The 12,787-nt window shown below is 54.5% G+C and overlaps 1 protein-coding gene across 1 annotated transcript; it reads left to right on the top strand.

Moving 5' to 3' along the window:
* TOB2 (transducer of ERBB2, 2) lies at positions 1,487–11,564 on the top strand. Its single transcript, XM_018048822.1, has 2 exons — positions 1,487–2,011; positions 7,710–11,564. Exon 2 carries the CDS (start codon positions 7,806–7,808, stop codon positions 8,841–8,843), a length of 1,038 nt encoding a protein of 345 aa, XP_017904311.1. The 5' UTR covers positions 1,487–2,011; positions 7,710–7,805; the 3' UTR covers positions 8,844–11,564.

Genomic DNA, 12,787 nt, shown 5'->3' with positions numbered 1-12,787 from the left:
GGATCTCGCCACCCCACGTGGGTTTGGCGGCTGCTGTTGGGCTGGAACCGTCTGGAATGAGAATTAAGGTCGGGGGTAGGGAGGGAATTGGGGAATGGGCGATTAAAGAGGGGATAGGAAGACTTCAGGTACAACCTCCCAGCGGCCCCGGGCTTCACCAAGGGCAGTCCCGTCTGCCTGTGACCTCCCTGGAGACTCAGGCCTCCCTACACACACACACATCCTCCCCACTGTGCGGTGCCTCGCACAGTCACAAAGTAGCCGAGTGGCCAATAGCCGGGTCAGAGGAGCCGAGCGCGCAGGTCTGGCGTGTGTGGGTCTCCGGGTTTGGCGAACCTGAGTCCGCCGCCCGAGGTCCGCACGCCGACTGACTGTCGGGAGCGCGAGCCCCGTGCCTCTGGCCCTAGCAGGCGCCACCCCCGCCAGCGGGGGCTGTTACTAGAAGAAATGTGGCTCGGGGTGCGGGGGGGCGGGTGGTCGCCGACTGGGGAGAACCTTACGGGGGCGTCCGCGGAGGGGCCGAGCCCTGCCCCGAGCGGGCAGGGGACGCGCTCGCGCGCCTGCGCGGGGCTGGGGCTGGCGCTGCCCCAGACGCGAGGTTAACGGGCGTCAGAGGCGGCAAGGGGGCATGTTCATGTGTCGCTCGGCTCCTTTTCCTGGCCGGCCGGCCGGCCTCTGGTCACCCCTTTCTTACACCCGCGCTGCCTGAGCCCAGGTTTTCCCCTCGACGTTACGGGTCCTCCTGACGAGGCATGAGGGGCTCGGAAGACTCGGACCAAGAGCCGAGTTTGATAAAAAGGTCCGAAACCTTTCCAGAGCTCAAGTCGTCCCCTCAGCTCCCCGACCCGCGAAGAGACCCGTAACTGGGGCGGTGCGAGCGCCACGGGGAATGTCGGTCAAAGAGGCCCAGAGCCGGAAGGACTCGCTGAGGTGGCCGCGGGGACCGTTCGGCCGAGCAAAACCGAACCGTGCAGGTGCAGGGCCGAAAGACACAGGGGGGAAAAGTCTCCCTTTTCCCGCGACACACCCATTCAGCCAACACACCAAGTGAGCACACGCGCAGCCCCAGGCCAGACACCCCTGCCCTCTCGAACTTGCTGTCTAACCTCGGGAAACACTTTTACACGATAAGCACGATTTGAGTGGTTTTGCGCGGCGTGGGGGGGGGGGTGTTGCACGAAGAAAAAAAAATAAACTACGATGCGGAGTCGTGATGGGGAGGGGAGACGGCCCACGTGACACAGGCCGGCCAGAAGCAGCCTCGCAGACATCTGAGCGAGGAGGGAGCTGAGTGATGAGGCGGGCCGGCCAGCCACCAGAGGGTAGGACAAGGGCGAGGGCCTGGCCAGCGCCGGGTTCCTCGCCGAGCACCTGGCCGCGCGCCCGGAGGGGTTAAAGCCGCCAGCCGGCCTGGAAGTAGTCCCGGCCGGGCGCCGGGCCACGCCCCTGCAGGGCGGAGGGACGCATCACGCAGGGGTGGGGAAGCCGGATCCGTGCGCAGGGTTGCTAAGGGTGAAACTTTTCATTGACTTTGCTCACTTCGGACCGGGGCGCGGGAAGGTGCGAGTCGTTGTTTTGCGGCGAGAAGCGAGCGGCTCGGGCGACGCGCAGCCAGAAGGGCAAGACCGTCCTCCGGCCACAGCCCTGACCGTCCTCCGCTCCGCGACGCGAGCCACCCTCCTGGTCCTCCCATCCCCGCGGCGTCGCCGCCGCCGGCTGGCCCGCCAGCCCTGCGTCCACCACCACCACCAACAACCACCCCCCCCGCTGCCGCGCGCCGCCCTGCTGCTGAGCCCGACCTCCAAAAAAGCGGAAAGAATTACTGAGAATCATAGCCCATAAGCCCCTCTCACTCGTTCCCCCAACCCTCCACGAAGCAAAGGGCACATCGGCCCCGGGCCCGGCGGTGCCCAGGAAAAGGAGAACGACCTCCGCTCGGCTCGCAGGAGACACCGTGGAGGGAGAAGCCGCCCCGCGGCCGGCACGCAGCCCCGCCGCGGCGGAGACCCGAGTGAGTGAATGGGGGCCGTGCGGGCGGAGGGGGGTGGGGTGCCCCCCCCAAGGACCCAAACTGGCAGGAGATGCTTTCCCCCACCCTCTCTCCACTCCGGCTCTTGGCGCTGTTGGACGCTCCACGTTGCTGTCGCACCCCCTTACACCTGGCCAGCATTTTTCCCCCCTTTGCACCTTCCCACTGGAGCCCACGTTTTGCCCGTGCTCCTGTTTCCCTCGCTTTCGCTCTGATCCTGGGGTATCCCACAGTCTGTCTCTCCCAGTTTCAACTGTGACCACCTCCTGGGTGGGGTGCGTTTCCTCCCTCCGTTCTTAATATCCTAGAGAGTCGCTAGATTTTCCTTGTCTCCCCGCCCCCCACCCAAAACATAACTCTCAACACCATTAAATAAATCAAGAGGAAGGAAGAGGATCCAGGCCTTCTAGCTTTGCTCCTCCTTTGCCCGTGTGCGGGGAAGAGGGGGGGTGGTGGTAATAATTAATAGGGTTTATTTTGAGCCCTGTGGAGCCTAAGGGATGGAGAATGGACAACCCCCACACACACCCCCTTTTGGACCGGTCAGTGATGACTGTCCTCTGGTCTCCAAGCCAGAATTCACCATTTTGGCTTGAGCTCTTTATCCTCGTCAGTGTTTCAAGGGAAAACTGGGCGGAAAAAAAGTACCCTTCCAGCAGTATCAGTGGATACTGGTTGACCTGGTGAGACGCCTCAGAGGAAGAGCCCTACTCCTAAGCTCCTGTCCAGAGGATGGACTGTGCCCTTGACCAGAAACGGAGGGGGAGGAGGGAGCAGAGAGACGAGCGACAGCTGGCAGCCCTTTCTCACCCCCTAGAAGAGCCAGAACGCCACACATCAGGCGACAATTTAGCGGCTAGCCGAGGGGGTTCCCAGGTGTCTGCTCAGTATCTTAACCTTTTTTTCCCCCGCCTTCCTACCCATGGAAAGGGTCCCTCATCTTTGACTTAACAGCAGAAAAACACCCCTGTTGCTTTCTTGGATGCCTGCCCCCATCCCCCTCTTAAGCAGAGAGGGGAAAGAAGCTTGTGTGGGAGGAAGGATTAGGGAGGTTTAACACCCTGTAGGGGAGCTTTGCCTAGGATCCGGTAAGTCTGGTCCATAGCGCAGGTCTTTCAGTGGGAGGAGACTCATCAACAATTTTAAGTATTAAAAGATGTTGTTCAGGTGTCAGATGTACCGTTTTTCCTTCCCTGCCCGGGAACTCTTTCCCATTACCTAGCCGGCTCCGGTTACTCGGACTTGGATTAGGAGAGGAGTGAGGCTTGGGCCCTGCTGGCGTCGGGCCTTTTGATTGTCGGCCCAGCGCCTTCCCGAAGCTCAAAACTGGGAATTTCTTTGGCCGAGAGGACGGGAGAACTGGTTGAATTTCTGCCTGTCCGTTCCTGGCTGAGGGTGCTGCAGCGGAGCCCGCTGAGCATTAAGGGGAAAAGGCTCTTTTCTCTTCGAACCCACCAGCTCTATAGCAACTCCAAAAGGAAGCCACCGAGCCCAAAGAATACTGATTAAAGTGGCGGGGGTTTGAGGCGGAGTAGGAATGTGACCCTATCTATCCCAGCCTACCACCTTCACCCAGAAAAAAACAAAAAACAAAAAAAAACTCATTAGAAGCTGATCCTTAATTCAGCAGTCATGCGAGGCAGTGAAGAGACAGAAGGAGGAAAAGTTTAGTTTCTTGAGAAGCCGAGACTTGGATATGGTGGGGTGATACAATACGAAGAGTAGGCTTTAAGGATAGAATTTATATAAAATGTATTAGGCCGTGGGCGGGGAAGGGGGGGGGGGCGCCAGCCTGCCACAGCGCGCATGTGCAGCGGAAACTTTTCCTGGATTCTCCCACCCTCCGTCGGGCATGCGTAGTTCCCTGTCTGAGTCTTCGCAAAGTACGCAGGGAAATGTAGTGTGCAGAAAAAGTAGGTCATTTGCTCCAACCTGAGCGTGAGGTTTCTAAAGACTACAATTCCCAGAATGAAGAGCCCGCCCGTCTTACGTTGGGGCGTCAGGTCTTCCTGGATTCAGAGAAACCTGGTCTGCATAGGACGAACCCTCTTAGTTGGAAGGAGCTTGCATGCCGGCTTGGGCTCGCACGGTCCATGTTTGAGGGACGTAGTGTGAGACACTGGGCGGGGTATTGCGGTCGGTCGCCGCAAGTCCTGGAAGCTTTTCAACCACACCCGCCGTCTGGGCCACCGCCTTCCAGACCAGTGGGGTGGGGCCACCCCCTGTCCCGCGAGAGCCAGGCCCCCACTGCCCAGCACCCGGTTAATGACATCGACTGGCCTTGTCAAAACAGATCGCTGAGTCTCCTTCAACACTCACTTGAATCCAGTAGGACGATTTGGATGTTAAGGCTTGTGGTGTCTGAATTTACACGTACTCAGAGTTTAGGGGCCCAGTGGGTTCCCTCACCGTCCCTCTTTTTCGCCTTTAAAAGATAACTTTTTCTTCTGAAAACTGTCCTTCACGTTTTTGTCACTTCTCTGGCGTCTCCATTACCATATCGTTGACTTGCAGCCACCTTTCAGCTTCTTTCTTCCCCCGCTTTTTGACATTCTCTTGAGCACTTACTCTTTTAAAACACAAGCCAACACAGGGATCTGAATCCAGGATTAACTTTATTGCTGGAAGTAAAGCAAGTGAAAGAGGATGAAATCCTAAATAAAATCTGACAGGGAGTTCCCTGGTGGTCTAGTGGCTAGGACTCTGCACGCCCGATACCGGAGGCATAGGTTTGATCCCTGGCCAGGGAACTAGATGCCACATGACAGGACTAAGACCTGATGCTGCCAAATGAATAAAAATAAATATTAAAAAAGTAAAAGCAGACAGAATTTTTATCTCCTATTTCAACTGTTTTTTAATGACAAAAGGTCAATTTTGCTATTGTTAAGCACTTAGTCTTTTTTTCCTTTTTGTCACTTTTCTTGCCGTTTGCACCTGAGTCAGAGTTGTAGAAAGTCTTTGAGTCCTCTCCTGTGGTTTACCTTAAATCTACTTGTTCCTTTTATTGAAAGGTCCTTACTTTTAAGCTTTCTAATTTTACCACATTGTATGAATATTTAGTAGATAAGCGTTAGAATTTGTACAATAGCCTTGAAAAAATGAACAAACTGATCTGAGCGTTCACTCCTGTCTTTAGTTAAAGACAGCAGTAGTACTTTAATCCTCTGTTCCATAAGCTTCTTGAAGTCAAAATTAGAGCCTGAGCTGATAAAGCAGAAAAGCTTATTCTGGTTGTCCGGCATTTTTCTAAGGTTCCACCCCACAGCCATCTGGCCTGGCCTGTTCTCCAATTAAAGAAGTGAAGGTGGCATTATATACTTCCTTATTTGTGCAGCAGCATCACTGAGGTATAAATTGGTGTGCAGCGTTAGTTGCTTATGCTGCAGAAAATGGCTAGCTAGGCAGGGCTGATGACAGTGATTCTATTGTATTTTGAGGTGGGAGGCTTATTTCCCAATGACTTTGGCCTGCATTTAAAACGCTCCCATTTTGATACTGAACTGTTCAGAGGAGGTGACTTGGAAGGCAGTTAGGCAGTAGAGTTTGAGAAGGCATAGATGGGTACAGGAGCCCTTTTGGACCGTGTGGCATACCAAGAGGCCATATGGTGCCTTGGGAGAAGTGTCGTATGTCATGTTCAAGGTCTCCTTAAATCCAGGCCCGTTCTTGGGAATCAGTGCCAACTTTCTGCACAGCTCTTTAGTTTCCTGTGTGTTGGACTCTCCTAGTGGGTCACTGTGGCCCTTACAGACCTCCATTCTTGGGGGAGTGGGGGGCATAGTCCCAGTGGCTAGCTTTGCATCTGGTGGTGAAGTCAGTCCTCATAAACAGAAGGCTGCTTCTCTTTACCATTCTTCTCTTTAAACCTAGAGGGACACTGGAATTAATCGTTGGTGACCATGAATAGGCATTTGAAGACATATGGAGAGTAAGTCTGTATTGGAGGCCGGAACAGAGGAGAAGACAAAGGTCTCCTGAGCCCTGAGCCTCCCTGTGGAGGGCTCTGGAGAGGCCACGCTCGTAGCATTTATTTTGATGCTGCCCGTGACCTCTCAGACCTGAGATGAGGGTGGCACTAGACTTGGCCAGTGTCATCAGATACTCCCTACTGACCCAGTGCGTTTTCTCTGATACTCACCTCAGAGAGCTTTGCCTGAGAGTTCATTCCTTAAAGTGCCCCCAGGGAACCATGGGCCCAGACCCTACAATTGCAGTGTAGTGAGCTGGGGCAAGTGTTCAGAAAGCTTGAGATCCTCACGCCTAGAGTGAGCACCTGGATACTCTGTGCTGGACCCTAAAGGGATTTTAGTCAAAAATCCAGCTCCAGGGACAGAAGATGCCTGTCCTGGGTGGTGAATGAGTCTTGCTTCTGGTCTGAGCTCAGCACCACAGTCACACCCAGGGGTCTGGCGGGGCACATGTTTTGACTCTGTCGGCCTCAAAGATGGCCCTTTTCAGTTCAGGTCTCCCACGGTAGGGGCCTGGGTCTACCCTTGTGGAGAAAGCGAGCCGATTAGGATCACTGCTCTCAGGACCTCACAGATCGTCTTCCTGAGAAATGAGGCTGGCCCAGACCTTAGGAATAAACCTTTCTGACCTCTGTGGATCTGGCTGTGAGAGAATCCCAAAATAACAAGCTGAGTGTTTCTGTTGGGCTGCCTCCTCTCCAGGGATCTCCAAACACTTGATAAATCTGGTCCAGTGCCAAGGACAGGTGGTCAGGCAGTCCCTGGGAGTCTGAGTGATGATGGGTCCCCAGCTGGAGGCTGTAGGGTGATGGAAAATTTCTTCTCTCTGCCCCCCCCCCCCCCCCCGCCCCATCACAGCCAGAAACTGCAGAGATTTCCCTGAGGCCACACCAGTACTGCTCCTGAGGCTTTGTTTGCCTAAAAGCCTTGCTCCCCTCTCCTTTCCTCTGCTTCTCTGGGGCAGCCCCTAGTCAGCAGTTCCCTTGTTGGTCTGTGTGTCTGACTGTGATAGATCTTGGCTTTTTGGGGGGGAATTGTGCTCCAGACTCTGTTCTTGGAGATTTATCTGGATGGAAATGCACACCTTGGTTACATGTTCTGCCAAAAAAAAAAAAAAAATCAGTTCTGCAAATGCCGAGTGAACCAGAGCACATACACACCCAGGGAGCCCAGGATAGCAAATGGGATATGACTGGATATCAGCCTCCCATGAAATGCTGGTGGTGCTACTTCCTATTCAGGGACCCGTATCACTTTTCATTTAAGGGGGAGAAATGAAGAGTCTAAACTCCTGTCTTAACCTGTGACAGTTTGGGAGTACAACTTCCCTGCGACATTGTGGGAACCAGTTAGTAAGAACCGTCCCCTCTCCTTCTGATTTAGGAGCTCAGTTTTTTGGTGGTTTTTTTTTTTTTTTTTTGGTGTCACTCACAGTGACCTGAATTCTCAAAATAGTGGAAACCACAGCACCCCTATTTCTTTAGAATTACTTAAAATATTTATCAAGTGCCTCCTGAAATATCATGTCACTGATGAAAGGAAGGCTGAGAAGAAAGTGGCCTACCCACCGCCTCACATACGAGCCTGCCACTAGTGGGGCAGAAATGGGACCCTGGGCCTACGGGTTTCTGCCTTTTCGGTGTCATCCACCCCCCACCCCCCGGCTTTCTGCATGTCCACTCATGAAGCCTTTCTTTTTCGTTTCTCAGAGTTGTCTGGAACCCAGGGCTGCTCACCGTACGTTTCCTACCTCTCGCCTCGACTTGTGCACGCACCTGCGCTGATTCTCTGCCTAGGAGAAGACCATGCAGCTGGAGATCAAAGTAGCCCTGAATTTCATCATCTCCTACCTGTACAACAAGCTGCCCCGGCGCCGGGCAGACCTGTTTGGCGAGGAGCTTGAGCGACTCTTGAAAAAGAAATATGAAGGCCACTGGTACCCCGACAAGCCGCTGAAGGGCTCTGGCTTCCGCTGTGTCCACATCGGGGAGATAGTGGACCCCGTGGTGGAGCTGGCCGCCAAGCGGAGTGGCCTGGCGGTGGAGGACGTGCGGGCCAATGTGCCCGAGGAGCTGAGCGTGTGGATTGACCCTTTCGAGGTGTCCTACCAGATTGGTGAGAAGGGGGCTGTGAAAGTGCTGTATGTGGATGACAGTGAGGGCTGTGTTGCCCCCGAGCTGGACAAGGAGATCAAGAGCAGCTTCAACCCTGACGCCCAGGTCTTCGTGCCCATCGGCAGCCAGGACAGCTCCCTGTCCAACTCCCCATCCCCGTCCTTTGGCCAGTCACCCAGCCCGACCTTCATCCCCCGCTCGGCCCAGCCCATCACTTTTACCACCGCCTCCTTTGCAGCCACCAAGTTTGGTTCCACCAAGATGAAGAAGGGGGGTGGGGCCACAGGTGGGGGTGGGGTGGCCAGCGGGGGTGCAGGCGGCCCGCAGCCCCCACAGCAGCAGCCTCGCCTGGCCCGCTCTCCCACCAACAACCTGCTGAAGCAGAAGAGCCTCTCTCTGTCCCTGCATTCACTGAACTTCATCACCGCCAACCCAGCCCCTCAGTCCCAGCTCTCACCCAACGCCAAGGAGTTCGTGTACAACGGCGGTGGCTCGCCCAGCCTCTTCTTTGACGGGGCCGATGGCCCAGGCAGTGGCTCCCCGGCCTCCTTTGGGGGCAGCGGCGCTGGCACCTGCAACAGCAGCAGCTTCGACGTGGCCCAGGTGTTTGGTGGTGGTGCCAACAGCCTCTTTCTGGAGAAGACACCCTTCGTGGAAGGCCTCAGCTACAACCTGAACACCATGCAGTATCCCAGCCAGCCATTCCAGCCCGTCGTGCTGGCCAACTGACCGCCTACCTGCCCACGGGGCCAGGAGCACCCAAGACCACAGGAAAGAGAAAGGAAAGGAAAGGCCAAAAAAGGAGAGGAAAAGCAAGATAACACAACAAGATTTCCAGTCTTCTCACTCTAACTTCTAGAAACAAGATCCAGCCCAGGCATGGAGTGGGAGGGGGCTTCCGAAGCAGCGAATTGGGTTTAACTCGGCCCCCCCTGCTGTTTTCCTGCCTGCCTCTTGATTTATTTGGTTGGTTTGGGTTTTATATTTCTTTTTTTTTTTCTTTTTTACATGTAGTTTTCTATATAACATCTTTAATTAGTGGCTTCCTGTGCTAAGAATGGTCCAGATGTGAATTGCTGCTCCCTGCTCCCTCCCTCCCTCCCTCCTTCACACGCCTGGTTTAAAGCTGGTTTGTCCAAGCTCACAGGGAAGGAAGAACTGCAGCTGGGGCCCAGCCCTCCTCAGAACAGGGAGAGACTGCCCCGTGTCACTGCCTCCATCACCCAGCTGTCCTCTGACTCAAAGCCATCCAACCTCATCAGGCCTTCTCGGGCCCTACCACCCAAATAGGTCTGACTCCAGCCCCTGCCCCCTCTCCGGCCTGGGCCTTAGGGAGCTGCCAGCTGGCCGCCTGACACCCTCCCCCCTTGAGCTGATGTCTGTGACTCCAGGGAGGTTAGCAGTCTGGCTGGTGTCCCTTTCATCTCTGCCCTGTGGCCCCACGCCACCATTCCCACCTGGCCCAGACAGTCACCGAGGCCCTTGGAGCCCCAGCCATTGGCACAGGCGGCCTCTCCTACAGCCCCCCCTTTCCTGGGCTGGTGGGCAGGGAGGTGGGGTGAGTGTCGGTGGTATGCGTGCGTGGTTTGCTGTGCTGTTGTATGGGATTCCAAGCCATGTGAAACTTGGTCTCTAGGTGTGACTCTGGGTTGCAGCAAGTGCTTATTTCTGTGTGAGGTTGGGGAAAGGGCTGAGGGGGTGCTGTCGGTCCTTCCGTGGTTCACGTGGAGGGTGAGTCTGGCTGAGCCTGACACCCCCAGGGCAAAGCAGTGCAGAAACCACTGGTTTCCCAGCTGCGGAGGGATCTGCACTTTCGATTGTTTTTGACCAAAAAAAAAAAGAAAAGTTTAGCAGTGAGGGGCTAAGGAGACATCCAGTCTCTGATACCTAAGAGAAGTCCCTGGACTCGGACCCTCCTATTGTGTGACCTCAGCGCAGGGTAGGAACTGCTCCCCTGAGGACCTGGGGTGGAGGGGATGGGAGTTTGGGGTCAGCACCTGCAGTGGACAGTCCTAAGCCTTGAATTGAGACTGATCTTTGGGCTGTTGTTGTTTTAGTACATTTCTTCCTCTGCTTGCTGGGGAACCTCACTGCCCGACCCAGTCCCCCTGGGCCCTGATGCTCTGAGGACGTGATGGGCTGGACAGGCGCGTGGCCCCCACCCCACCCCCACCTCTGCTGGAGAGAAGTTGTTTTTTTCGACCTGACCCCAACAGGCTAGCCTTCCACACCATGACGTTTTGGCAAGTGGGTGTGGGCACCAGGGGCCCCATCCCCAGAAAGTCCCAAAGCCCTTGGCACACCCCAGTGACCCCAAGTGGGCAACTGCTGCAGCAGTGGGTCCCACCCAGACAGACACTGCCAGCCTCCTCTCCCTGCAGTGGGCACCAGCTCTACCTCCCTGAGCAGGGCAATGCCCTGGCTCCTCAGCCCAGCACCATCTGTCCCCCTAGACTTCTCAGGGGCCAGCCCAATCTGGGCCACCCTCTCCCCAGCCCTCAGCTCCTGCACAGGTGACAGGCCCAGGCTGTTCTCTGGGAAAGGTTGGATGCTGCCTTATGCCCCCTCCCAGCCCTTCCCCCCACACTCACGCACACAGGCACCCGCCACACCCGGTCGGCTCGTTTCTCACCACATACAGGGAGGGGGAGACCAACCCCTTAGTGTCTTTTGAAATAAGAAGAAAAAATGTGTGTTCAGGGGCATGACTCCTGGGCTGGGCTCTTGGGCCCACTTCAGTGTGTCTGTCTCAAATCTAGGCATTTTTGCTTCAATTTTATTTTTTTTAAGAAAACCGAAATCTGCACTAATTTACCTGGTTTCGTAGGAAGACTTTTTTTTTTTATTTTTTACATTTTTTGGTGTCCGTTTGTATTGAATAATTTGCTACATTTGTAAAATGTAAGAGGTATATATAATATATGTATATTTCTAACGTAAAAAACGTAATTTTTTTCTTTTCAAGATTTTTTCTTAAAAAGAGGAGAGAAAGATATTTTTTCAGGAAAAACAAACTTTAAAATAAAAAAAGAGGAGAATAAAACCTATTTCTCCCCTTTCCCCATCCTCTCTCTGTCTACCCCTCTTTCCCAGGAACAAATCAAAAGGTGGATTGTCTTGTAAAGAATGTAAACTTTTTAGTCCAGAATGATGTCTTTTTCTCAATGCAGTGAGCTGTAGATTCTCTAGTGTGACCCCTAGGGATGGGAAGGGGGGCATTGAGGCAACACGCAGAGGAGCTTGGGGGAGCAGGGTAATGAACTTGTTTTCTTTAGTGAAGGAGGAATACAATCAAGCATTTTGTATTCAGAATGTTGTGCAATATTTTGGAATGGAACATTGGTGTGTTTAGAGATTTAGTTTAAAAACAAAACAAGATTGATCAAATCTGTACAGTTTATATTGTTCCAGATTTTTTTAAGTTTGTATTAAAAGCATGATATATAATAACCTGCTGGCTCCCTGCTTGTTTTGTTTCCGGGGCCCCTTTTGGGAGAGGGAGAGTTGGAAGTGACGACTGTCAGCTTCGAGAAATGATTGGCCATCCTCACGTGAGCCCCTGGAGGGTCACGGTGTTGCGGGCCTCTTTTTATCACCTAGCCCATCAGCACAGGACACTTTGGGGTGCCCACTCCCATGCTGGAAACCGGTTCCATGAGGTGGGGAACTGCCCCGCTTCCTCTGCCTATAATGGTGAAAACAGGACACACCTGCTTGTGGAACAGCAGCCCAGGGAGGGCTCAGCCTCCAGCCTGCTCTCCAGCTCAGGCTGCTAGACCCTTAGGAGTGGGCGAGGAGGAGAAGCGCCTACCTAGGTCAGGTTCCGTCCAAAAACCTGGTGCTTCTTGGCCGGACGATTCCCGAGGTGCTTCAGGGGTGAAGCGGCCTACCTGAGCTTGGGCCTGGGGAGGAGCTGGCCCCCTGCCTTGCCATCTGCTGATTTTCTTAGGAACTCAGCCATCTCCTCTACCCTCCACCATCTCCTCTACTGTGGACCTGGCACCTCCTCCCCAGCGGGGATGCACACCAGCCCCGCAAGGCCCATGGGATGAAGAGGGCGGCTGTGTTTGTTGAATTTTGTTTTACCCTCACAACAACCTGATGATAACAGGTATGATCTCCACAGTACAACTGAGAAATGGCCTCCATGTTAGACTATCTGCTAATTCATAAAACTGATAAATGGGGAAGTCGATTTTTGGACCCATGTGTGGCCTTTTTATAAAACTATGGTAACAGTCATGGAAGAGTGACACGGGGTGGGCATGGGAGGTCTGATCTTGCCCCCTCCATCCAGGCTGGGGCAGGGGACAAGCAGCTCTTCTGGGGCATCAGCAGGATGGGGGTTTCCTCAGGCCCCTAACCGCTTCCCACAAACAGGACACCACCAATCCCTGCCCACCCAAGTGTGTGGACTGGACCTAGAAGCTCTCAAGCCAGGCACCACATCTGCACAAGGTCCCAGGAGCCCTTGATGTCCAGCCCCTCCATGGGCCACTACCCCCAACAGAGCCTGTTGAGGAGTGAGGTCCCAGTCCAGAGTGCCAGGCCTGGCAGAGGTCTCCTTTTCCCAGGCCCTGGCAGGGAGAAGCCCAGCCTGTCTCCGTGTCCCTGGGCTCAGGCAGCCCATTGCCTGTGGACCCCAGGGCCCCTCACATGTTCACCCCTATTTA

The sequence above is a fragment of the Capra hircus genome, chromosome 5 (assembly GCF_001704415.2).
Source record: "Capra hircus breed San Clemente chromosome 5, ASM170441v1, whole genome shotgun sequence".
Lineage (NCBI taxonomy): Eukaryota > Metazoa > Chordata > Mammalia > Artiodactyla > Bovidae > Capra > Capra hircus.
The sequence above is the reverse complement of the archived record's forward strand: the minus strand, read 5'-3'. Positions and strand labels throughout refer to the sequence as shown.